Raw genomic sequence first — 26,813 nt, forward strand, 5'->3', positions numbered from 1 at the left:
AGATGATATAATTATTTATAGAAATGAGACTATTGTTTTATAACCGAGTAAACATTACTATTGTAATATATAAAATCAATTTTTATTTAGATAAAAGTTTCATGTTTATCTGACATTTTAAAATTTTTAGTTGTATTCGTCAATAATAAAATTTAAAAATACTGTATATCATATCAATTAAGAAGTTTTTTAAAAAAATAAATAAATAAATATTTGATATAATAGTTTATTAAAAAATATATATTAAATAGTATCAATAATATCTAAACGAAGGTTTACAAAGGCTAGCTAATTTGATATTTTAGAAATAATAAAAAATTAAATTTAAATAAATTGACAATATTAGGTTTGTTGACAACAAAATTTTTATTATGAGTTATAGTTTGAATAATACTATTTAATATGATATTTTATGAAATAAAATTATTTATTTTTATAAAAAAAATCTGTAAAAAATAATTAAAATGAAATAAAATTAAAAGTTACTTCAACTTCAATTTATTATTGATGATTAACAATCATAGGAACAAAAACAATTAAGCGCACATATGTCACAGTCGCGAGAACAAAATCCCTCGGCATGAAGATTGGGCCACGCCGTATTACACGCGTTGTTACAATACTCGAGACCATAGCACGGACCAAAATAATGTGAACATCGATATTGATCAGATGCCGTTGTATTTAGCTTCGACTCCAGGCCATTGTTATCTTGCGTCGTTGCTGCTGCGATTATCCTCGCATCATAGCATATAATAATTAATGTTTATTAAAACTATAATCTTGAAAAAAAAATTAAAATTTATGGAAAGATAAATAAGAAATTACCTGATACAAGAGTAAGAGCAGATAGACAAATTAACATTTGAGTTATGGTGAGCATTGTTTTTAATTATTGGGTGTTTATTGGGAGTAATAGAGTGGTATATTTATAGGTTCTATTTATTTAATTAATTGGATTGTGACAATTTAAATTTATATATATATATGGAAAGAAAAATGAAAACATGGTAAACTAGTTGTGTCACGAATATAAATTCTGCAAGTAAAAAGATAAAAAAATTAGTGTGTTGATTTGTTTCTGGAAATAACAATAATGTGTGATATTAATGTAAATAAAATTCAACTTATTGATATGTTTTTTTGCTAATTTACTCAATCTGTACAAAAAAAAAAAAAATGTAACAAACTTTTCTGTTGCTATGTTCTGTTTATGCTGGTAAAGTAACGTGTTGGTTAAAAATATATCCGATTATTGTATTTTATCCGATTATTTTTTCTCTATAATTTAAAAATATATTATTTGGGTATAATGATGACAGTTAGAATGTGCTAATTTAATTGATTTATCACAGTAATTTAACATATATTATATTATATAGAAACATACGTCGTATGAATGAGTTATATATATTGAGTTATACTGTATATTTTTTTATAATATTAAAATCACAATATATTATGTTATATGGAATTATATAATATATTGTTTATTGTGTTTTGGGGGAGTAACTAATTAAATGTGATATTTATGGGTCTAATTTAATTAATTACACTGTGGACCAGTCAAATTTGGATAAGATTTAAAGAAATTGTGAATAAATATATTGGTTAAATCATGATTTGAAATTAATATGGCTGAATTAAAGAATCAATTTTTTTATATGTCCGGCAGTTAAATTAAAAGAATTATCTATATGGTATTATGAGCGGATAAATTGTGATAAATTATGGCGTTTGAATATGACGTGACAATGGCATTGTGGAATAATATTAGATCCTATCATTAATGGAACCAAAAGGGTGTCTTTGTCTGGGGATTTTTTCTAAATTTTATAATTTTTTTTTTTAAAAAAAATATTAAATAAAATATTTATTTTTTATTTTTTTATACTATATTAAAAATCAAATATATTACTAAAAAGTAATCATTTAATATAATTTAATATATTCTTTTAATAATAATAATTATTATTATTATGCCAATGGAATATTCCAAACACGCTTTCTCAATTTGCTCAATATAGACTTCAACGAAATTTCACCTACGTTTGCTCAGTGTAATAGTAATTATTAATAATACTTCCTCGTTGCGTAGTAAAGTATTTATTTATTTATATTAATAATTATAATAATAATCTAATATATTAATATTTTTAAAATTACGTACAAAAATTAGATATATATTTAGTTACGGACCTAGAAAGCAGTGCTAAGCATACACTAATTTAGATTAAAATATGAAAAATGACTTGGGTGGGCCCGGAACGTGTCGCCTGCTTTGGTTGGACAGGATATTTAATTGGGGAAGTGACAGCCGGGAGTTGAGTACCCGAATATGCGGAAAACGTGTAGGCGCGTACCCCCGCCCCATCGTTGCCTATATAAACACCTGCTACGGAATCCAACTGGCGGAATCAACGATTAACTGTGTCTTACGCGTTCCCTGCTTCAGTTCAACTTCAACGTTGTTCGATTTCCTCCGATCTGTGTCGCGTTTCCTTTTTAGGTATTTACTTTTTGTTGCAATGTAGATTTGATTTTTTGGTTTGTTATGCTTGGCTGCTTTTGTGGTTTTGGATGGAGTGGAAACCTTTGAGTTAGGGTTGTTGATTTCACGTGTATTAGCAATGGAATCTCTGGATCGATCCTGTCGATTAGTTATGTGTTTGCTTTGAAATTACTCAACTGGAAATCGTGTATATATCTACGAGATTTATAGATTATCTGTGCTATTCAATTGAATTAGTTTTATGGTTTCCTGCCCTATTCTTAGTAAATTTGCTGGTTGGTTTATTTCCTGATTTCCTCCTCAGGTCAAGGGGAAATGGGTTCTGAAAATGTTGCTAAATTTGAGAGCCGGAAGGCTACTCCACGCTTGAATGAGAGGATTCTTTCGACTTTGTCAAGGAGATCTGTTGCTGCTCATCCTTGGCACGATCTTGAGATCGGTAACCATTGATCAAAATCAAATGACTGGAGTTTTAATTTTCACAACCATTTCCATTATTACTGATTTTAATGTCTGTGTTTCCTCTCCTTTCAGGTCCTGAAGCGCCTCGAATCATTAATGTTGTAAGTAATCCCGATTCTTTTCCCAACCACTTGTATGATTCAATCGTAGATTGTTACATAAATGGAATATTATCTGCTCCCAGATTTTCAGGCAAATGCTTAGATCTTTCCATTCAACCCAAGCAATCTTCAGTCCTCTTTTTCATTTATACATAAGTCAATTACTTACTTGATCTTTTTTGCTTCCTTCTTAGGTGATTGAGATACCCAAAGGGTCTAAAGTGAAATATGAGCTTGACAAGAAAACTGGTTTGATCAAGGTATCCACTACCCACTAGCTATTCTAATCAACGATCAAATTAAGAGTCGAACGGGGAATTTACATTCAGTTTGTTTTGACCAATGTGGCTCGTGTGCAGGTTGATCGCGTATTGTATTCTTCAGTGGTCTATCCTCATAATTACGGCTTCATTCCCCGGACATTATGTGAAGACAATGACCCAATGGATGTACTAGTCATTATGCAGGTAAAACATCTTCGCCTAAACCTTTCCAAACGATTTCAAATGTAGTTTCAAGATTGTCCGTTTAATGCACACACCACGGCACCCTTTGCAGGAGCCTGTTCTTCCAGGTTGTTTTCTTCGAGCCAGAGCAATAGGCCTAATGCCGATGATCGATCAGGTACCACCACTGAAAATTACAAAAATAAAAATCACGATCAAACTATGTGTATTCATGATCGAGCTTTTCTTTGTTATTAGGGAGAAAAAGACGACAAGATCATTGCAGTATGCGCCGATGATCCTGAGTACAGAGACTTCACCGACATTAGTCAGCTTCCTCCTCATCGGCTGGCAGAGATTCGTCGCTTCTTTGAAGACTGTACCCTCTCAAACCAAACCCTCTTGAAATTTTACACAAGTCTCAAATATTATTGTTATCTTTCTTGTCTATTTTAGGACAACTCTTCCCTAATATGTTTCTTTTAACAAATATTCAGACAAGAAGAATGAGAACAAAGAGGTAGCTGTGAATGAGTTCCTGCCTTCATCTACTGCTGCTGAGGCCATCCAATACTCAATGTAAGTTTTCCGACACTCATCGATGTTTCGTTCCAATGCCGAGCTTTTTTTGATTTAACAAATTGTGTAGGGACCTTTATGCTGAGTACATCTTGCACACTCTGAGGAGATAAACAAATCAAAGGGTGGAAATTGGAATCATCTTCTACAAAGGGATATGTTAACTTTCCTTGCATTGTTTACCTAAAAGAAACCTCTGTTCACTACATTATGCAATTTTCGGACATTCTTTCTTTGCTTGAGCGTTTATTCTTTTTCTGTAGCTTTATTTTGCATGTTGCCCCCTAAACTTGGACAAATTAGATCTATACACCCCCATTGTTTGACATTGCACTTACACTTCACTGGGCGATGCCCAATAGTAACCAATTGCAAAAGATTGGATTTTTACGACGGCCCAAATAATAAGATATAATAATTAATTAGAGAATGGTTTTTAACTTACATTACTTCAGATGAAGAGTAGGCTATTCTTAAAAACCACGTGCCATCGATTTAAATATCACGTTACAAGTGTACTGTGGTTAATAATGTGTGTGTATTATACATATAATTAATATATTATATATAAAAAAATAATTGACATAGAAATAATTACATCAATAATAATCGAGGTTGCAATTTGAATAAGGAGAGTGTGGTCCACTCTAGCATCTGTTGCCACAGGTTATAGGTATAGGCAATAGGCCCAATTCTGCATGCCCTTTAATTAAATATCCACTGCTTTTAATTATTCCATTCTTAATTCTCTGCCAACTCAGCATCATTTTCAATATATATGATTTTACATGCATATTAACACTATTAATCAATACTAATATATATATATATTTTTTAAAAAAAAAAATCAATTTTTTTTAATTATTTCCAAAATATTTCCAAACTCAAAAAACTTTAGAGCCTATGTTAATAATAATAGTGATAACATGATTAAGGCATGCATGTCAATTCGCACACGCACACCTAATTATTATATTATATAATTATTGGGATGAATTTTATGTGATTATATGTAATAAGATATGGAATTACTTTTAACAAATTTGATACGTTTATTGTAAGAAGCGACAGCTAATATAATAATAAATTTAAATTGGAATGAATTGTGTTTAGTTATATTTAAAAAATAATAATAAATTTGAATCTCCAATTTATATATTGTATTATTTTTTGTGAGCAAGAATAAAATTGAAACTAGTGAAATTTTTAGTATATATATGTAACGTTATTGAACTACTATTTAATTTGTATGTTTTATATATAAATATTTTGCAACATTAAACATAAATAATTTATTGTTGTACATTTCTTCATTTAACTTGAAGGCTCATGTCTATCAATCAACGTTTCAATATTATTCTATACGTAAAGCAAGTCAGCTGAACTTAAATAAATACTGAATTGTTAAATTTAAATAATAAAAATTTTTATTGACCAACATTCATTAAAAAATAAAAATAAAAAAATCTTAAGCCTATATAATTATTAACATTGCAAATTAATATGAGCAAAAAACTTCGTGTATGGGTTATTATAATTAACTTGAAATATTTTGTAGTTAGAGTAACTAAGTCATTATTTTTGGAATAAAACATTGGCATGTGAATACATAACATGGTGTGCTCACAACCTTTATATTAGTTTGGACCAATAGTCATTTACTGAATTTAGTTTAAGATTATATTATTGAATAATATGTTTATAAAAATATTGAACTATAATACTCCCTCCGTCCCAAAAATAAATATCTATTTGTTTTTTGCACGTAGTTTTAAAAATATTAGTATTATATTGGGATATAATAGAAATAAAGTAAAAATGATTAAAATAACCTTATTAGTATGTGTGATATAAAGGTAATGACATTTATGTAATATATTGTAAGTTGTAAGGGTATTTGTAATGTTAGGTAGATAGTACAGTTACTAAAAAACGAAATAGATAATTTGTTATGAGACGGACTAAAATGGAAAAATGGATATTTTGTTATGGGACGGAGAAATTATATATATATTATAGTCCAAATATCAAATACTAAACATTAAAATTATTATGTGTGCAAGCAAATTAATGACAGAGTGAATTTAATCAATAATTAAATTAATATTATTGAAATAAAAGATCCAAATGGGAATTACCTGTACGGACTACTGATGTACAGTAAGTCAACGATAAATAATTACATGTATAAAAATAATTAAAGTGAATGCCTATTATTACTAAATTATTTATTTTTAACTGCTAATTAATTATTATTAATATTATTTGATGCAGCATGCAGCTAGAAAAAAATCAAATTAAATCCCAACAAATCATGCCAAAATAATCCATGATCCCTCAAATCTGTATTGATTTTGATTTAATTAATTTGACATTTGTACAAACACATTGCACATGCATATATAATACTATAATAATTGTATTATTTTAATGATCCTTCGTTACCGATCATTTTATTATTATGATTATTATTTAATTTCTACATACCATGAATCTTGGATGACAGTAGCAATTAATAATATATTATTTTATTACATAATAATAATAATAATAATAATAATAATAATAATAATAATAATAATAATAATAAATTAAATGTGCAGAGACGACAGCAGTGAATTAAGTAAAATTGAAATTGAAATTTAAGTGGCCACAACTACTATCTCTATATACATAATTATACATAGATAGGTCTAAATACCAAGTAGTTATTAGTGCAGTTAATTAAATTTAATTAGGTGTGTTTATTACAAACCTAGCCCTAATTGCATGATTGATTAAAATTAATTAATTAATTAATTAACGACTGATAAATTATATAATACCCTTGAATTAATTAGTTTAGTAATAGTAGTACTAATAATAATTTACATAGGCATCAATCAGGGTGGGGTGGGGTGGGGTGGGTCACAGTCACAGCACATGCCTTATTCTTATAATTAATTTAATCTCAATTAATTAAATTAACTGTAAGAACAACTTTATATTAATTCTACTATTATCCAATCCGCAAATAAATTAATTAAATAGCACATCTAAGCTGTCTTTATTATTTATATTTTCCATCACAATTATTATTGAATTGAATTTATATTATTTGTAATTCGAAAGCTTTTTTTTATTAAAAAAAAAAGTTTTAATAATATTTGATTTATCTTATGATTAGTAGTATTATTATTAAGTGATTCTACATACATTTAATTCTAATTATTAATATTTTAAATAAATAATAATAATAATAATAATAATAATAATAATAAACAAGTAAACAAGAGACGCCCTGAAATTATCAATCAAATAGAATAAAATAAATACATGAAGAAAAATGTTGAGAGAGAGAGAGATATTAAGACAAGGACGAGGTGATCACATGAAGGCAGGCAGGCAGGCAAACTGGTGGGCCCCCCTCGGCCTCCTTCCTCTACGTATAAAGGCACTTTCTCTCTCTCTCTCTAACCTAGTTACAATATATATACATTTATCTGTATGTATATATAGTGGCAGAGGCAAGACGAAGATGAAGAAGCAGCAGAAGCAGCAGAAGAAGAAGAAGAAGAAGAAGAAGAAGACAAGAGCAGAAGAATGGGTGGGCTGTAATGGCAGAATAAATTTGTTGGAAAAGGGCCTAACTTGAGGAGAACCTTCGGGGGCCTCCCCCCGCCACCCCCACCCATCCCCACTAAATTATACAGTCTCTCTCTCCTGTCTCTCTCTCTCCAATTGTCCCTTTCCTTTTCCATCTATGGTTTTTTGAGTGGAGAGAGGTCAACAATTAGTAGAACAAAAATACAGTTGGCCGCCTTACACAATCTTGTACATTATATATATATATATATACATCTCTATCTCTCTCATCTCCCTCTCTCTCTGCTTTTTCCCATCCGTTCTTTTGAGGGAATCGATGATAAATGATGATCCTTCTTCTTCTTCTTCGTCGTCGTCTTCTTATATAAACACACTGAAACCTGCTGCACTCTTCTGATTTCAGTACTTTCCCCTCTTTTACACACAATTGTTTGTATGTATTGTATCCATCCTCATCCTCCATTCTTAACCCTAGGTCACAAATTAAATCCCTCCGAATTTCTTGATTCTTCCTTCTGCAATTGCTTCTGAACTCCTTTTCCCGTCAATGGAGGATACAAGCCCAGCTGGAGACTGCACAGATTGATTCGTTGGTGTGCTGCTGCTGGGAGATTTGGAGTCGTTAGATTTTGATTTGATTTTTGTTCTTTTGGGCTCGATTTCAGTGTTCCCTCTTTCTCTCTCCACCTTCTCTGTCTTTGTCTCTCTCTTTTCTGGTAGATCTGTCAGGGATTCAGTTAGAGATTGACGAGTTCGATCGAGGAATTATAGAATAGAATCATGAATTTCATGTCAGGTAGGTCAGGGTTTTGTGAAGACTTAACTACCTCTACATCACCCATCGTCCCATCTTCTTCCCCAAAATTCAATTTCAGAGCCGCCGGAGAAGCCACTGCATCCGCCGGTCCGCCGCCGGAAGAGGACTCCGATGATCACATGCGAGGAGAAGAAGGAGGCGGCGACAGCACCGGCACCGGAGCTGCTTCCGCCGCCGCCGCCGTCGAGAAGGAGCACATGTTCGACAAAGTTGTGACTCCGAGCGACGTCGGAAAGCTTAATCGACTGGTCATCCCTAAGCAGCACGCCGAGAAGTATTTCCCCCTGGATTCGTCGTCGAATGAGAAAGGTCTCCTCCTGAATTTCGAGGACCGGAACGGGAAGCCATGGCGGTTCCGGTACTCCTACTGGAACAGCAGCCAAAGCTACGTGATGACCAAAGGCTGGAGCCGTTTCGTCAAGGAGAAGAAGCTCGACGCCGGCGACGTCGTCTCCTTCCAGCGCGGCGTCGGCGATTTGGCAAAGGACCGCCTCTTCATCGACTGGCGCCACCGCCCCGACATCCCGGAAATCCCGCCGCCCCTCTCCATCCCCAACCAATTCTCCTTCCACCGCTCCTCGATTCACCCCTGGAGCCCCCTATTTCTCCCTCCGCCGCCGCCGCCGCGAGACTACCCCCCTTTCTTCCAACCCGCCGCCGCCGCCGCCGCCTTCACAACCACCAATCAATCCCGTTACCACCACCACCACCACCACAACCACCAGGGCCTCACCAATTACCCTCCCAATTACGGCTACACCACCACCATCGTCAACGGAAACCCTTGCTCGCCGGCGCCGGCGTCAATAATGTACTTGAGATCCAATTCCAGTCCCAGCCCCGCCGGCGCCCCCACAACAGAAGGAGTCCTCCCCCTCCCCCTCCCGGCGGCGCCGAGAGCCAGGGAGCAAATGGTGTTCAACGCAGTGCCGGTGGTCCAAGGAAAGGCTGCAGCAAAGCGACTTAGGCTGTTCGGCGTGAACATGGACTGTCCAATTTCTGACTCGTCAGATAATGGATGTGATATACTGGTCTCCTCCACCACCGTCACTCAGCCGCCTCTCCTCCACTTTCCCCCTTCTAATTCCGCAATTAATAACCAGATCAGGCCTAATCGCAGCAGCGAAGAAGACGATGAAGACAAAGGCAAGGGTTCCATGTCTCTCGATTTGGACATATGATCTACGCACAGATCCAAGAAAAACACCATCAAAATCTGCAATCAATCCAACATAGAGGTAACAACTAATTCATCACTTCAATCGGCTGCAAATCCATCCATCCATCAACATGTTGCCCTCTTTCATCGGAATCCTGATCAGATGTTTAGAATTAATGGTGTTTCTTAATTTTGACTAGTACATGTACAATTATCGACACAATACTTGCCATATTACGTTTATATTGATAGAGATGATAAGACAATTCTTTTTGTTCATCCCAATCCCATATTAATTCTATACATATATTTTATGCTTAATCCTCTTACAATGCTGTAGTTCATCTTGGATCCGATTCGATCCAATACACAGATGCCGAATCCCAGCAAAAGTCTCATGGTTTATTACATATCTCTTCCTCTTTATTTAATTCTCACCATATTTAATCTTTCATCTTCTTGTTCATAATCTAGCTAGCAGATTAATTGATCACTGTATCCACTCTCGTTGGTGGGCAATCGATCTAGCTAGCTAATTAATTCCCATGTGATCATCGTACTGATTCTTGATTATCTTGTGTTTTAACAAGAAGTATTGGGCTAGGCAGGCAGCAGACAGTGCAAGCTGCACATTAGCTCATGAGAAAGGACAGGGATAGCAACTGAAATTCGTCTAACCTTTATGACTGCTCTTTGTCTTAATTATCTGTTGTAGGTTGTTGAATTCTTGTTGCTCTTACAATGGACACGCCGGCGGTACAAAACCAGGATTGTTGGGGAGCTTTAAAGGGTATATACATATAGCCTATACCTTTATTTCTTTGCATTTATGTGTGTCATCAATTTCTTTTATAGCTTAGCTTAGCTATAACCATAATCTCTTTTCTGCTCTCTTTCTCTCTCTCTCAATTTTCACATTTCTAGACAACATTGCACATTCTCTCATATCCTTTGCTCATCCTCCTCATCATTTTCTTTCTTTTATTACACCTTCTACATTGATGCTAAATCCCTTTTTTTTTTTTTTTCAAACGATGTAGTCTGAACTCCAATACTGTTGAAAAACCCTTTCCATTCGTATTAAATTTCCTTGCAGTTATCGTACATGAATTTATTAAAGTAGTGAAAAGGGTCATGATCAATCCTTCTCAATTACACAAAACTTTTGCTTTGGTCATGTGGATTTTACTTTCTTCACTTTCTTTTTTTTATTGATCATTTGGTATTTTAAGGTAAAACTAGGCAATAAAGCGGGGGCCAATTATCTATATTTATGCCTACATATATATATGCTTGAACTGATATTTAGTAATCACATAAAAGCTTTTCTTGTGCAGCTAGTTGTAACTTCACTGTCTTCTAAATTGTTCAAAAGCTGCCTAGCTATCTAGTACTGTTAAAATTATCCCACAATTCTGACATATATATATATATATATATCGTTGTGTGGCATGCTCACCATAGGATAGGATCATCACTTTGCTGCAGGCTAATTCATCTCTTTTACCATGGAATATTACATAAACTCACTCTCTCTCTCTCTCTCTCTCACACACACACTATATATGATTGTGATTAGAAACAAAGAGTTTCCAAGAACCTTCCGATTTAGAAATTACATAATTTCTACGAATGTTTGACAAAACCAACATTTATCTCTATTCAAACATTGAAAAAAGTAGTAGTCATGTAACATAAATTTTGGTTTCTAGTTTCAGTTAATTCATCCCAACGGCATGTGTTCCAACCAATGGGCTGCTGACAGATGGTTCTCAAGGAAAAAGAAAGAAAAAAAAGAAAGGTACGCCCCAGACAAACTTTTCTTGAGAACTATTGAGAAGCATACTTATTAATTTTGTGTGGCACAGTTTTGATAAAGGGCAAGAAAAAAATAACTAGTAGAAGTCAAATCAAACACACCCTCTCTGAATGAAATGTCTTCAGATATAGTCCTAACCCCATTAATGTCTTTGAGCTTTGCCTTGGTCCCAACAGCTGAAAATGGATCATTCATCTTCACATGATGGTTCCACTATGTTGAAATCATGTCTTGTATATTGCCAAGTTAATATCCCGGCCCCCTGAACTTACCAGATCATAAATTTCAACAGTATATATATATCTGCCAAGATTTGTGGTCCTAAAGATAAGATCTATATATGTTTTTGAAATGCACATATTGTGTAAAGAATATACATAAACTCATGCATCCTCCCTAGCAGGTGACAAACTATATAAAGGGTGGATTGAATGCCTCTAGATTCATCACAATAAAGATTGTTGGAGCTTAGCAATAAACTGACACCCCATGGATTCGAAAATTTTATTAGGGCATCTATCTTTTACTTTTAGATTTGTCAAGGGATCTATATATATATGAAGCAATATTGGAATTGCTCACTTATGAAAAACTTTTCCTAATTGTTTCTTGGCCTATATGTATTGTGCCAGAATCAGGTAGGATTTATATTGGTAATATTATGATCCAATCTATTGGAATGTAATATTATTGAAAAGCTTGTCTGATTGAACTGGTTATGGTTGATGAGCCATGTTGCCATAAGAATTGATTTATGTGGTGCATATCTAGAAAATTGATCAAGAATATCTTGTCATTATTATAAAATGTCAATGAATGATATCAGCTGAGGTGCATTGACTCCTATTTAGTCACAAGTAATTTCTAAGTGTGATAAAAAATGGTGCCTAGATGGTCCTTAATCAGTGCTCATCCACACGTTATGAACTTGTATATTTTAGTTTATTTATTAAAAAATGATCATGTTTTTTGTCACTAAAATCTTGTACAATTGGTAGTAATTTAATAGATATACATCTCTGTATAAATATGACATGACTTTATATGTGAGAGGCTGAGAGCCCATTACTAGTAACAGTTCTCTCTTCTTGCTGAGGTTGAAACTTTTTTAAATCAGTCTAATTCGTGTCTTTATTATTACTATCATTTGTTTGGTTATAAATACAATCGAATGCTTTCACTGTTTAAACTACAAGACACCAAGAGTATTTGTTGATCTATATCTCTTCATTCATATATATAATAATAATAATTCTTACATTATGCATTGTAACAAATTGATTTTCTTACCGTTTATTGTTACAGCAGCAACTGTTGCAAAGACAAAAGGTTATGACTCATGCCCTTTAACTCATCTAATATGTGTGTAGCACTCCATCCACATATATATATATATATATATATAGACACCCCTATCTTAAGTTTATCATTAGTGTTGAAGCGTTTTTGAGGAACTTGACTATGTTGTTCATAGTTTGGTTGAGGAATACATTTGGGATTTATGAATCAAGAACCACAGAAGAACATATATATATATAAGTATGTGTGTGTGTGTACATTAGGTTTTCTTAAAGAAGAGATAGCAGGAACAAGGATTGAGTGAAGTTAATGAGTATAGGAATCAAATAGATATGTTTTGCTGTCACCCCACCGCCACCATCACCACCACCACCGTGCATATAGATACATATATATATGGATTATGGTGATCATGCCTATAGCAAGGTAGGTAAGTAGCCAGCCAGCTAGCTGATTCTTCTTCACCCTCTCTTTCTCTGTTACTGTTGCTGCTGTTGTGATGCATACATACATATCTATATATATAGGTATATGTTTTCAGGGTCATGAGCCAGTCAGTCACTGCGTCACTCACTCAGTCAGGTCCCCATCTTGTAAAGTAAAAGTATATATATATATATATATATAGGAACAATTATATTAATTATTGTTATTAGTGGATGTATGTATATCTTGAATCTTATTATTATCGTTATTTGTATTGATGAAATTATTATCGTGATCGATGATCATCAAGATTATCACAACCCAGCCATCCCTGCTAGCAGGCTAGCTACCTACCTACCTAGGTTTAAATTCCTCTATGCAGTAGTAGTAGTGGGTAGCTAGCTAGCTAGGTTTCTTTAATTTGCTAAGATCAATGGCTAAATCTGCTGTGAGCCCACAAATCAGATACAGCCTAGCTCGCAAAACATGTATGCATATATATATATGTATGTGTTTGTGATCAGAAATTCAGAAATGGTGCATGAGAAATGATGGTGATGGTGATGGTGATGGTGATGGTGATGATGGATGCATTCAGCACTGAGGTGGGGGTGGGGGTGGGGGTGGGGGGGGACTATCATATAATTCTTCTCTCTCTCTCTCTCTCTCTAACTCTATATGTACATATATAGAGGGGGGGTAGGGGTAGATTTGAGCAGACAAAGCTAACGGATTCAGTTTGCAAATCCAGAGGTTTTCATGAATTTTGCAAAACTGATATGGTCAGCAAGTACTCTGATCATCACCATCATCATCATCCTCGCAACCACGCACTTTCCATTTGCCCACTCCCTACTCTCTACTCTCTACTCTCTACTCTCTACCCTACCTCTACTCTATACCTAATTCATTAACCCATCTTTCATATATACATATATATATATATATTCTACTATAAATTAGCTATAAGTGTGGTTGATGGCATGAGTTGTCTGTCTGTCTGTCAGGGTTAGGAATTTATTAATTACTAATACTTACGCATTATTGAGGGAGGAATATATATATATATATATATTTGTATGTATACATATCCTTGCTTCCTTTCATATCACCTACCAATTTTAATTTTTAACGAATCTTTACTTTCATCCTCCATCTATTAATTAATTAATAATGTATATATAAAATTAATTATAACTTCAACTTCACACATTTATATATATTGTCAAATAAAAATAAGTACAAAAAATAAAACACACTAAATTCGAATGCCCAAACATTAATTAGTTCACACATATATTTTGTCCCCACCCTACGTGCATGCCTATCAACCAAATGCATGTGTGACCCCCCCCCCCCCCCTCCCCACCCCCCAACCCTCTCTCACTCTATATATATATATGTGTGTATATATAGGCTATAAGTAGGTCACAGGTCATGAGGCTACTATATAATCATTATATCCTCTCAATAAAAACAGAAAATTATAATGGAGGCTATTTAAATAAAAAGGTCATATAAATACTATTACGAGCATTTTTTTTCAAAAAAAAAAACTAATAAATAATTGCTTTATATGAATAATGTTGTTCAAATTGACTTTTTAGTTATTCATTCATCCATCAAAAGTATGTCTGTACGGGACATAAAGATTAAAAAATATATATAAATATATATATATTTAGTAAAAATTACGTTAGAATATTTTAGAAATTAAATTCATAATTGACAATGTATGTATAACATAATAACAATGATAAAATTGTTAGTGTTATATATTTAAAGCATAATTTAAGTTAATAGATAAAAATAAATGCTAATTATGGTATAAATCTTAGACAGAAAGAGTACTGTTTTACTCATAAAGAAAAATGATATATTAGTAAGGACAGTTCATTAAAAATATTTTGTCGTGTAAGTAATTAATTACGCGCTTTTGCCTATTAATTTAGGGCCCATTATATATTTAATGTGTGTCTGGTGCAATTAAATTAAATGGTGTCATATTAAACTTAAGTCATATAAAATTATGACTAAAAATAGCCATTTAACATAATAGGATGCATCCTGGGAAAATTTAAATTGAGTTAATATTAGATTTAGGATCCAATATATAAATTAAAAATGTACTTACACTACTATCTCGCATTGATTACTGTTAATATAAATTCGTATAATTTAAATATAGGGTTTGATTACCCTAATTTCAAACTCATTTTTATTTATTTAATCTGTGATTTAAAGGAGAAAAAAAAAGAAAAATAAATCAAACAATTATTTTTAATATTAGAATGCAAAACACTAAAACAAAATGAACACACCAAATAAACAGACCCCTGGTTAATGTGAAGTGTTTATTAGCTAAAGCTACATAAGAATTGAATTCAGGTTAATTTAAATTCTAAATTAGAAATAAGAACAATAATCAATATATATATATATATACTCTCATTTTTTATTTATAATTCTTCACTGCTCTATTCTAATCTTATTAGTTATCACATTTTGCTTCTTCATTATTGAATTTCATTTAATATTATGCAATTAAAAAAAAAAAAAAAAAGGTCAAGAAGAAAAAAGTGAAATGATCAACTCTATTGGATATTCGAATCAACCTCAAATAGGAGTCAAACATCTTCGAATTTTATATGCAGTGAAAATATGAAACCGTGAGAGGTTTTCACAACTTTGAACTTAGTTGTCGTGTGGTTAAATCTACAGTGTGTTATGTGCACGATTCTACATCTAAATAAGCACAAAACAAAGACAAACAACACACATTAATCCAATTCAGTGTTAAAATCTACATTTGGAATACCAATCCAATAGTGTTTCACTAAACTAAATACTTGGTTTACCATTCAAGATCCCACACAAAATTACTCAACCTATCATCTACTCAAGCTTCTTCTTTGTTTTACATGTACATACGGACTGACTGTTGCAATCTAATAACAACTCCAACAAACATGTTGTTAAATTAAGAGTAAGGCTCTATGTTGATTGTCTTATCCGATTTCAACTCATTTTTCTCCTTCTTCTTTACAGTTCCAAAACTCTATCGAAACAGCTCTCAACTCTCTGATGTGATGAGAGAAAATATTGCTCTAAAAGTGTGTGTATCTCACACGATACTCCTTTTAACAACAAAACAAAACAAAATACACTCTGCACACTCATGACAAAGTTGGTCTATGTCTCAGTGTGGGGAGGAGTGTACGAGGCATTAAATGTCATTTGAGTATAACACATAGTTGACTTATGTTGATTTGTCTCGTTCCGACATATATAAGATATATTTTGATACAGCCAAAGTTGGCTACTTCGTCAAATTTCTATCTTTGTTGTAAATTTATCAATGCGTTAAACAACAGATATGATAGTAAATAAGTAATTGAATTAATTTTTTTTTTTTTTCCCAGCTGCGAGTGCTAATCAAGCATACCAATACATATTATGACTACACAACTATATATATTATTTTTTTCTAGTACAATATCAGATTAAATTACTATTTAAACTAACATAATAAAAATTTCATATCAAACACACCCTTACCTTAGAGTGGGGTGGGGGGGGGGGGGCCAGGGCCCCCCTTGGGGCCACCCCTTAGATTCATGTATCCACCCATCGTGCAGAGCAGAGCTCTAGTGTAATAGATACAGACGATGAGAGAGAGAAAGAGAGAGAGTCACCATTATTATTGTTTAATTTCTACAACATTTCTTCCATGGTGGACCACTCTCACTCTCAATCTCACTCTCAGACTGCTAATGAAAATCATCCTTTTCTCATAAGATTCATTAATTAATTATATATTTTTCAACTTCTGCTAATCAGATTAGCTTCTTAGTTATAATTCCATCCATCATATCATATGATCTGCTGCAACCAATTAACAATATTGCTGGCTGCTAACCCTAATCCTAACCCTAACCCTAACCCAAACCCAAAACCCTAATTACATCACTACATCTCCCTCTTTTCTTTCTTTTAATACAATTTAATTTCCTAGCTACTACTTACTTTCCTAATTAAACACTTTTCACACAAACATATAATAATTAATTTAGGAATACGAGATATATAAATATATATTTTTTCAAATTAAAGAAACCCTAGCTACCTGCTGCAAAAATGAATTAGATTCCACAAACCTACATCCTACAGCACACCACATGCACCTATTCAAAACAAACAAACACATATAAATGTGTGTATATATATATATATATATATTATTGTGATCATCATTAGATTCAAAAAGAGTGCAAGAATTAAAGTAGGATATATAGCTGGTGTGAAAATGCAAGTACGATGATGGATAATAATCATCAAAGGGAGCTGTGAGGATTTAATTTGCTGGGGGGCCCGGCTGCTATATATATTTATATATATATGACATGAAATTAATCCTTTGGAAAAGATAGCTATAGAAATTTGGAAAAGAAGATAAAAAAGTTAATAATATATAATGGTTTATTTGGAAAAATCTAAAATTGGAAAAGATACATATATAGGAGGATGGGTATCGATCAATATGGTGTTTAGTGTATTATTCATTCATTCATTCTTTCTTTCTCTATTAGATTAATGCATGCCCTAATGTCTGTGTATATATATATATATATATATACACACACACACAAAAACATTAAAGAATTAATTAATGTTTGTTTAAAAAAATATAAAAAAACTATACTCGATTATTAGCTACTATATATTATCTTATACATCTTCTTATCCTTATACTATGTGCTACACTCCATATGAGAGGGGGTAAGTAATAGATCAAGTTGATCTCCATATTGGTTTCGATCGATTTAATCATTATGTGTGTCGGATGCTGAATAACTGTCTCATCTAAGAGCTTGAACTTTTAGAGAAATGCAGCCATTAATTATACATCCACAAACGGGAGTCTCCAAGTGATTAATTAGATAAAAAAAACCCTACTCTCCGTTGATGGGACAAAGCAAATATGTAGATTTGAAGCATTGTTCTTGGTTGGCAATTGGAACATACACACACACACACGGAGACCACAACATATATAGCATAAGGAAATTTATATAAATATATATATATTGTAATAATTAAACACGGGTAGTTATTTATTGATTAGAGTTAGAGACAGCCACCAAATACATACATACATACATACATGCTTTGCATGTAATAGATTAAATAAATGATTAATGGAATGAATTGGTATTGGTGATGGTGATGGTGATGGTGATGGATATATATATATATATGTATGTATACTGTATACTGTATACTGTATAGAATGAATAGTTGAGTTGAGTAGAGTAGAGTAGTTAGTGAATGAGGGCAGGGTGGGTTCAAGCGTGCATGAAAACAGTAGTAATATTAATTAATGCATTCATACTCGTACATACATGCATGCATACCGACAAAAAATATATATACATATATATAATTAAAGTAATTAATTAAATTAAAAAGTGCTCCGATCCACCACAGTATAATTAACCAAATTAAGTTGGCTGAAATTAAAATGAAATGATCTACTTCTGTACGTTTTTATTATTAGAATTATAATACATGCATATATATATATATATATATATATACACTGTCTAATAAATTAATTAATGTATCGTTTTCAATAATTCCGATCTGGAGCGGCCCCTATCCCTATGGCCCTATCCCTATCCCTACTCCTATTGTAGTTGTGAGAGAATCTAAGCAGACTAATTAAGCTAGCTAACACGAACAATTATTAACACAGACCAAAAGCTAAATTAATTAATTAAATTAATACTAATATATGTGTGTATATACACGACGATCCACGCACTCTAATGGATATGTACGTGCAAAGAGGTATATATATATATATATGATCATATATATAGATGGAAAATATATATAAACATATAGTATGTGATAATGAAGAAGCAAGAAACTAATGCGAAGCAAGTGGGCCCCCAGTAAAGTAATCTGATAATGTGTGTATATACATACATACAAAAATTAAAACTGCTTCCATGACAACAGTGGTACTACCCATATATATATATATATGCCCTCGGGGGTGGATGGGTGTGGGGGGGGGGAGGAGAGGGGCCAGGGCCCCTCACCTCCATGCCAACCTTTACATACATACATATATATATATATATATATATTCATTTCATACATACATTTTGATTTAATTTGTATAATCTGATTCTTTTCATATTTGTTAAACATCCACAATTGATGATGGTCGTGACACTCCCTCATTCCATCTATCTACTTGGATTGAAAAGCAAATATACATATATACATATTGAGAAATGAAGAATAATTACAATATTTATTTCGGCCCAAGTATATTGGGCTTCTCATTTTAGTATGGGCCGAAAGTAGTCCACATCATTATTTTCAGCCGAACTCTATGAAAGTTTATCAAACGACAAAGAAAGTGTAAAAAGATGCTACACCCAAATTGACCAATATAGCTAAAAATATTTATTTAAATTGTTGTGAATTCAAATTGTTTTCACACATTGAATTGTATCATAAATACTCAATATATATATTTTAGAATACATATTCAATTTTATTTTTATTAAAAAAAATTCATAAACAACTCAAATTTAATAAAAAGCTTAAAAAAAAAAAAAAAAAAAAGGAAAATGTTACTTGAAGAACAAACACACACACTGGATTAAACACAATCCCAAATTATTCTAGGATAAGATATTATTTCCTCTGGAAAGAGAAAATATATACATATATAGTATATATTGACACTTTTATTCCCATATCCGTAACTTTTTACTATTTTCAAAATTTTCGAACCTTCATGAACTCTTGTTTTAAAAGGGTAACATGTAACAAACATTGCATATAGACACAAAACGCAAATCCAAGAACACACACATAACAAAAAAAAACGTGAAACCACGAAGAAGATATTACTCGGCAGCTGGCTACGCGAATGGAGCCAGCACCACTGCAGAGGCGGGACGGGTAGAGGCCGCACGGGGGGCATTACGTGCATCTCGTCTGAGAAAGTGCAGCAGCTGAGCATCCTGCAGCATGCGCTCGACCAAACGAGACAGCACCACCGTGTACTCCACCAGATCCGCCATCACAGCCACCGGGATCATTCCTGCACCTCACAAAGATATACTAATTTGCTCACTTTCAACAACAACGAACAGTAACACTAGAAATATCTACCATTGCACAATTATTCGTCGCCCAATTTAGCAGCCGCAATAGGGGGAGAGATATTTTCAATAATGCTGGGGGACCGGGTTGGGTTGGGTTGGGTTGGGTTGGCCATCCCATCAAAACCACTGCCACCCTAATCCAACGGCACACAGCCATCAAAAATCAACATCTACCTAATCCTACGGCACAGAGTAGACGAAGACAGCTCACATCTTCGTAGGCATTGACACCCACAATGAAAAGGACGAAACAAACAGCCAATGCACACAGATATAAGAAAACAAAACTGATCTCCGCTGTCAATTATGGACAAGACTTAGCCTTATCTGCTAGTAAATGCAACACAAACAATATCGATACGGCCGCACAATTTTCTCTTCGGATCCAGAACCTGCCTCCATATTAAGCTAAAGCATTCGACAACTCAGACTTTAACATGAACAGAATATTTAGTTTCGAAGGCAAAGACAAGATTTTCAAGTATGGCCGAGCAAACACAGAAAGAATCTCAATCCTATAAAATTTACAAATATCGGTTAAGGGACAGTTTAATGATCCAAACCTCCTTAGAATTGAGGATTTAGTGAGAGTTAAAAGCTAAGTTACATTAACCATTAGTCTACAACAAATTTGACAGGAAAAAAAAAAAAAACATGTTGAAACCATTCCTGTTATGCAACACGATCTACTTCGATACAGACTTCTTTCTACACAAATACAACTAGTACAAACTGGTAAGGATTCCCCACTAACTCAATGATGACAACAAAAAAGAACAGCACCATAACATTACTACCTGAACAGGATTATATGTCAACTATGCTGCACAAGCAAGCTGGGGCATGCCAACATCCCTAGGAAAACTACCAACAAGATTAAAAATATGTAAGTCCCGACAGCATACTCTTTCAAATAGTTTGCACCTCCACGTGCAGACAACATTGCTGAAAACAAGCACGTTTGTTTAGTCTCTGTATTCTTGTCGAGAATTCTATCTTCTGAGCCAAGAGACTTGAAAGTCTTTCTTCCATTTTCGGAAGCCTGCAATAAAATCATCCAGCAAAGTTATAAGATAATCTGTCTGTTTCTTAGTAAAAAGTAACCTTCTTTCGATTTTCCAAAATGTAGAACATAAGCATGTAGAAAATAATCTATACATCCACATCAGAAGTATGGATGCAAGATTCATTATAAAATCTCTCTAAAAATGAATTTAATATGCCAAATTCAAATAATTATGAAACTCACTTTTGTACTGCGTGATGGTGATTCATTGTCTCCTCCCTTAGATTTTCTGTAACATTGATTGTTTGGTTCACTTAGTGTCTCCAGCTGGAGAATGATTCTCCTTGGTGCAGTTCCATGAATTGTAGAGCTCACGTAACTTGGGTTATGTTGCGGCTGACGTGTCCGAATTCTTATTCCAGTTTCACCAACTGGATTGCAATCATCTCTAACTGGTTCTGTATTATGAAATGCCTCAAATGGCTTGTCACGTGAATCTCTCACTTGGCTTGAAGAATCAATCCCTTCAACAGCGCGAGGGAACACATTGCTCGGGGTCGGTGCACCTTCAGAAAATCTCGGAAGTATTTGCTCCTGCAAGAATTCAATAATTCCATCAGAAGTGTCATGTATTATAGACTACAGAAGATGAATACATTCATCGTAGATCACACCGAAGTACCTATATATAGAAAATAAAATTAACCATCAGAAACATTAGATTCTGTACAAAGCAGACATTGTATCACAAATTTAGTTGCTCTCAATTATGTTCCCAACAGAAAATTCTAGTTACCTGAAATTTTGCAGAAGGCCTTTGCTCTGCACCATCAACATACTTAGGAAGAAAACCATCACTTTCAACTGATTTCTTGCGGCTATTTGACTCTTCGCTGAAATAGTACCCATAGTTTTGTGGCTGATGTGAGTGAATTCTGATTCCAGTTTCACCAACTGGACTGCAATCATCTTTAACTGATTTTGTATTATGAAATGCCTTGAATGGCTTGTCACATGAATCTCTCACTTGGCTTGAAGAATCAATCCCTTCAACAGCATAGTGAGGGAACACATTGCCCTTGGTCGGTGCACCTTCAGAAAATATCGGACATATTTGCTCCTGCAAGAATTCAATAATATCATCACAACTGTCATGTATTATAGACTAAAGAAGTTGAATAGATTCATCGTTATAGAATAATTAACCATCAGAAACATAGATTATGTACAAGGCAGACTTTGAATCAGAAATTTATGTGTTCAACTATGTTCCCAACAGAAAATTCTAGTTACCTGAAAAATTGCAGATGGTCTTTGCTCTGCACCATCAACATGCTTAGGAACAAATCCGTCACTTTCAACTGATTTCTTGCGGCTGGTAGACTCTTCACTGAAGTAGTACCCATGGTTCTGAAGGCCTTCCAATATCTCAGACAAGGATGCATCCTGTTCAGATGTGCCATCTTGGAAATGAGAGGCATTTCGTTCATTTCCAAAGTCATCAGAAAACGGAGAACCTATGAAAGCTTTCAAATCAGCATAACTGTCTAGCTGTCTGGCATCTGAGATCTTCCCATCAAATTGACTTTGTGTGGCTTCTCCAGAGATTGAAAAATCTATTAATGGCGCATACACCTGAGAAAAGGACAAAATAAACAGGTGTAAATATTGACTTACTCTACTACAAGATATGTTGAGCAATAAGATTTGAAATATCTTTAACCTCTACATCCTTTAGGTCTTGTGCATGAGTGACTCCACCTGATGACACTTGGTTAATAGGAGTCATACAATCAGCCTGATCTGTCCACCATGTACTCATGTCCTCAGGTTTCTTTATACTTTTCACATCTACCATTGCAGGTTCTCGAAACAAATCTGATGATACCTCATCCGGTGATGACTTGTTAGTAGATGGAGATAATCCTGTATGTTCAGCATCATCACATTTCTCGACCTTCTCATCAACCTTGTGGAAAAAGCGACACAGGACATAATCTCCCTAATACATGAAATAAAAGTCCAAACAGCATAAGGGCAGTGAACTGAAAATCAGGAGATATAAACATTATTGGCTCAACAACTTTTGCAGCTTGCTCTTACATCTATATTCTACAATCTATGATAGTGAGAAACAGTTCAACAATGCAGGAATCAGCCAGTAGCTTATGCGAAACAATCAACTCGTACCTTTTAAGCTAACCACAGATACTAAATCATCACACCAGTTATCCTATACTCTGAGTAACTCCAGAGATTTTTAGTTTATGAGGCTTATGTAAGATACCTCCTCCTGATGGAAAAACAGACATATTATTCTTGAATTTATGTTGCTAGATTGATTAATGGTTAAGACCACTGCAATAGCTCTTGCAATACAAACACCAACTTGTATGGGATTATCAAAGGGTGCAATAGAGGAGCTACAGCCACAATAAAACTATTGAAGACACTATATCACCATAAAACCACACCCTGATTAGCCATTAATTCATACTTCTATATCTAACTTCTAAATAATAGTGAATATGTAAGATGAGTTCTAGGGTGAATGATTTCAATAAAGGATGAATTCGAACAACTTCCTGAGGGATCAAAACAGTAATGGCATCATTATCCTTCGGCATGTTAAATTTCAAACTGGATTAGAATATATTTGGAACAGTTGAAAACATTCTTGCTATAAACTGATGCGTGCTATGTAGTGTGAGTGTGGTATATGTGTGCAAGTGATTTGGGTGGGGGGGGGGGGGGGGGGGGAAGAGAGAGATTCACCTGTCCAGGTCCAGTTCCATCAAGATCAGGTTCAGTAGCACGATACTCATGCATTATCCAATTTGTCCGTTCACCCTTGGGAGCTCGGCCCCTGTGAAAAACTAGAGTCTTCTTCATCCCAATTATGTGGGAACTGGAGTGACCTGAAGACAACAATTTGCGGGATTTGATCATGCGATCCTTTCCAGTAGCTTTCCAATAACCTGCTTCTGTAGCTCGATTGGACCGATGCCCATTTGAATATTTTTTATCCCGGGGGCAGAAGAAGAACCATTCTTGGTCGTTGGACTTGATCACAGAGAGTGCTAATCAGAAAATAAAGAACCATCAAAGTTTATCTTTCAGTAGCCTATAACTCATGCAAAGAACAAATTAAAAAGGGATCTAGCAAGAAGTGTTTGGTTTGAGTAATCTCTATATGAAATTTTGATCAAAAGAGCTTCAAGATGTATCCCTAGTTCAGGCAAAGGATGTCCTAAACAAAATCAAACAAACTCTCGCTGAGCTGGCTCTTAGAATTCTACCGAAGGAATAGACACTTTCTTTGATGTCCAAGAAGCCCCCCAAAACACCCCCTTCATCTCTACTGTGCACAAGACTCTCCTAGCAGATTAAGGGCTTATTCTTTCCGGTTTTCTTTTAGTGGTTTCATGTGATTTTATCACTCACTTCACTTGTCCGAAAAAGCTTTTACAGGAAGCTTTTAATGGCATTCCAACACCATTCAAGTCCTGGATGGTAGGAATCGAGCATCCTCGGTTTCCAAGATGCTAAGCACCACTAGGCCAGATAAATTAGTACCGCCCACTGGTACAAGAATTTCTCAGTCCACAAATTTTCCAAGATTCATGATCCTGGGACCTCCCATAAAAGTTTTATTCTACCGAACAGATGCGAATTAACGGGCGGGAAAAGCATATCGCCGACAAATAAAGCTCAAGAAAATCAAACGACGAGTTCTTCCCTCTTCCGAACATTGAGGCGTTCGATAAATATCCAGGGAAATTTTAAACAAGAAAAAAGACAAAAAATGAAAACCACAGACGCCTGTTTGGACTCAGCAGAAATCAATAATATCCACACACATGATCCAATTAAGAGAATCATTTATTAGAGCTACGTACCAGGAAGATCCCACGGCTCCCATTTACAAACGTCGACCTCAGGGATGACCTCGACGGCGGAATGATGACCGTTGATCTTGAGCCTCAAATAATGGCTGACGAGCTCCTCGTCCGTCGGCCGGAATCTAAAACCCTTGGGCAGCTCCTCCAACTTCACCGTGTTCCCCGACGAACTCGCCATTCCACCAACACCATCTGCACAGTAAAAAATCCTCGAAATCCGCAAAACGCAGCCAAAGCAGCGGAGCACCAATAAGTGATCCCCAGCGAAGCGAAGCGAAGAAGAACGACAACTTGCCCTAGAAGTTTGCGCAGGCAATCAGAAGGCAGGCAGAGAGAGAGAGAGAGAGAGCGCGCAAAAAGCGAAGGAAAAAAATCGTGTGGAATGGAGGTAGTCACTACTACTCCAGTGGGTCGGCCGTGCTGCCTTTTCTGCGCACACTGTGGACTCTGTCTGTCTACCCAGCCCGATTCACTTTTGCTTTTTCTCTTGCCTTTTCCTTCCTTCACGTGCTTGTCAAACTCCATTTCCATTATTTTCTGCATTACGAAAAAGCTTTACAAATCCCACACGCCACAGCGCAGCCACCGTCACCAATTTCCATTATTGACGGCGCTTCCAGACTTCCGTCTTGTGAATTGACCTTCACACCCCTACATAATTCACTCACGTATTTATGTCTTCGCTCTTTTAAATTTTAATCTCTTTTATTTTTTATATTTCTTCCGGCAATAGGGACATGAAAAAGCTCTCCTTAATATGATATAAATAAATAATGCTCCCTAGATGAGTCTTTTGTCAGGAAAAACCGTATTTTAGATATTTTAAATAAAGTAAATTATTAAATTATTAATAATAAATTCTCGTAAAATTTTATTATAATAAATATTTTTAATATTATATTTTAAGAAAATATTTGCAAAATGGATATGACAATAAAATTTTATATAATATAAATAAATAAAAAATATAGTTATTTATTTATTATTATCATAAATTAAATTTATAAAAAATGAGGAGTTTTAAAGATAGATAAAAATATTTGTTAATTAAGGAGAGCGATAGAAATAAAGAAGTTTTATATAATATCGTTTTATAAAAAAAAATGAATTAATTAAATTGATTTATATTTGTTAAGTATCTTTAAAGATTGATAAATTTACTGGAAATGGATCATCTTTTGTGTAACGTAAAAAAAATGGAATCATATGTGATAGGAAGGAAAGAGTATTTAATATTTATGTATATATAAATATCAAATATAATGTCTTATATTGAAAAAAATTTATTGATAGGATATTTTAATATAGAAATAAATTTTAGGGTATGTTTGTTATGCAAAAAATCTCAAGTTTTTACTATTTGGGTTTTTTTCGAAAAACATACATTTTTTTCTCTTATAAAATATTTCATCATACTTTATTTTAATACCAAATTTATATCAATTTTTTTTCAAATCCATCTAAAAAAATATACCTTTAATTTTTTAAATTTAAAAAATAAAATAAAATA

At 33.9% G+C, this 26,813-nt stretch overlaps 3 protein-coding genes and 1 long non-coding RNA gene across 7 annotated transcripts; 2 read left to right on the plus strand and 2 right to left on the minus strand.

Moving 5' to 3' along the window:
* The first annotated feature begins 2,356 nt into the window (after positions 1-2,356).
* LOC127260992 (soluble inorganic pyrophosphatase 1) lies at positions 2,357-4,433 on the plus strand. Its single transcript, XM_051289102.1, has 9 exons — positions 2,357-2,509; positions 2,817-2,951; positions 3,047-3,075; positions 3,270-3,335; positions 3,435-3,542; positions 3,634-3,699; positions 3,780-3,900; positions 4,019-4,100; positions 4,171-4,433. The coding sequence occupies exons 2-9, from the start codon at positions 2,828-2,830 to the stop codon at positions 4,211-4,213; spliced, it is 639 nt and encodes a 212-aa protein (XP_051145059.1). The 5' UTR covers positions 2,357-2,509; positions 2,817-2,827; the 3' UTR covers positions 4,214-4,433.
* Positions 4,434-7,598: 3,165 nt separating this feature from the next.
* Positions 7,599-12,554, plus strand: LOC127261302 (B3 domain-containing protein Os03g0120900-like). 4 transcript variants are annotated; one of them, XM_051289598.1, is made up of 4 exons: positions 7,599-9,740; positions 10,377-10,451; positions 11,380-11,462; positions 11,884-12,554. In XM_051289598.1, exon 1 carries the CDS (start codon positions 8,466-8,468, stop codon positions 9,681-9,683), a length of 1,218 nt encoding a protein of 405 aa, XP_051145555.1. In that variant the 5' UTR covers positions 7,599-8,465; the 3' UTR covers positions 9,684-9,740; positions 10,377-10,451; positions 11,380-11,462; positions 11,884-12,554. The 4 variants fall into 4 exon arrangements, with proteins under 4 accessions (XP_051145555.1, XP_051145553.1, XP_051145551.1 ...); XM_051289596.1 differs by having other exon boundaries at positions 11,374-11,462; positions 11,884-12,553; XM_051289594.1 differs by having other exon boundaries at positions 7,600-10,061; positions 11,374-11,462; positions 11,884-12,549.
* A 7,455-nt stretch (positions 12,555-20,009) lies between these two features.
* On the minus strand, positions 20,010-20,670 carry LOC127261131 (uncharacterized). Its single transcript, XR_007840857.1, has 2 exons — positions 20,403-20,670; positions 20,010-20,331 (listed from the first exon to the last, which is right to left on the minus strand). It is a non-coding gene; the product is annotated as an uncharacterized LOC127261131 (long non-coding RNA).
* Positions 20,671-20,895: 225 nt separating this feature from the next.
* On the minus strand, positions 20,896-25,871 carry LOC127261031 (protein NTM1-like 9). The gene is made up of 7 exons (XM_051289167.1): positions 25,301-25,871; positions 24,177-24,481; positions 23,125-23,403; positions 22,695-23,036; positions 22,198-22,521; positions 21,645-21,995; positions 20,896-21,437 (listed from the first exon to the last, which is right to left on the minus strand). Exons 1-7 carry the CDS (start codon positions 25,479-25,481, stop codon positions 21,210-21,212), a joined length of 2,010 nt encoding a protein of 669 aa, XP_051145124.1. The 5' UTR covers positions 25,482-25,871; the 3' UTR covers positions 20,896-21,209.
* Positions 25,872-26,813: the final 942 nt, after the last annotated feature.

Source organism: Andrographis paniculata, unplaced genomic scaffold (genome assembly GCF_009805555.1).
Source record: "Andrographis paniculata isolate CXL003 unplaced genomic scaffold, ASM980555v1 Contig62END, whole genome shotgun sequence".
NCBI classification, from domain to species: Eukaryota; Viridiplantae; Streptophyta; class Magnoliopsida; order Lamiales; family Acanthaceae; genus Andrographis; species Andrographis paniculata.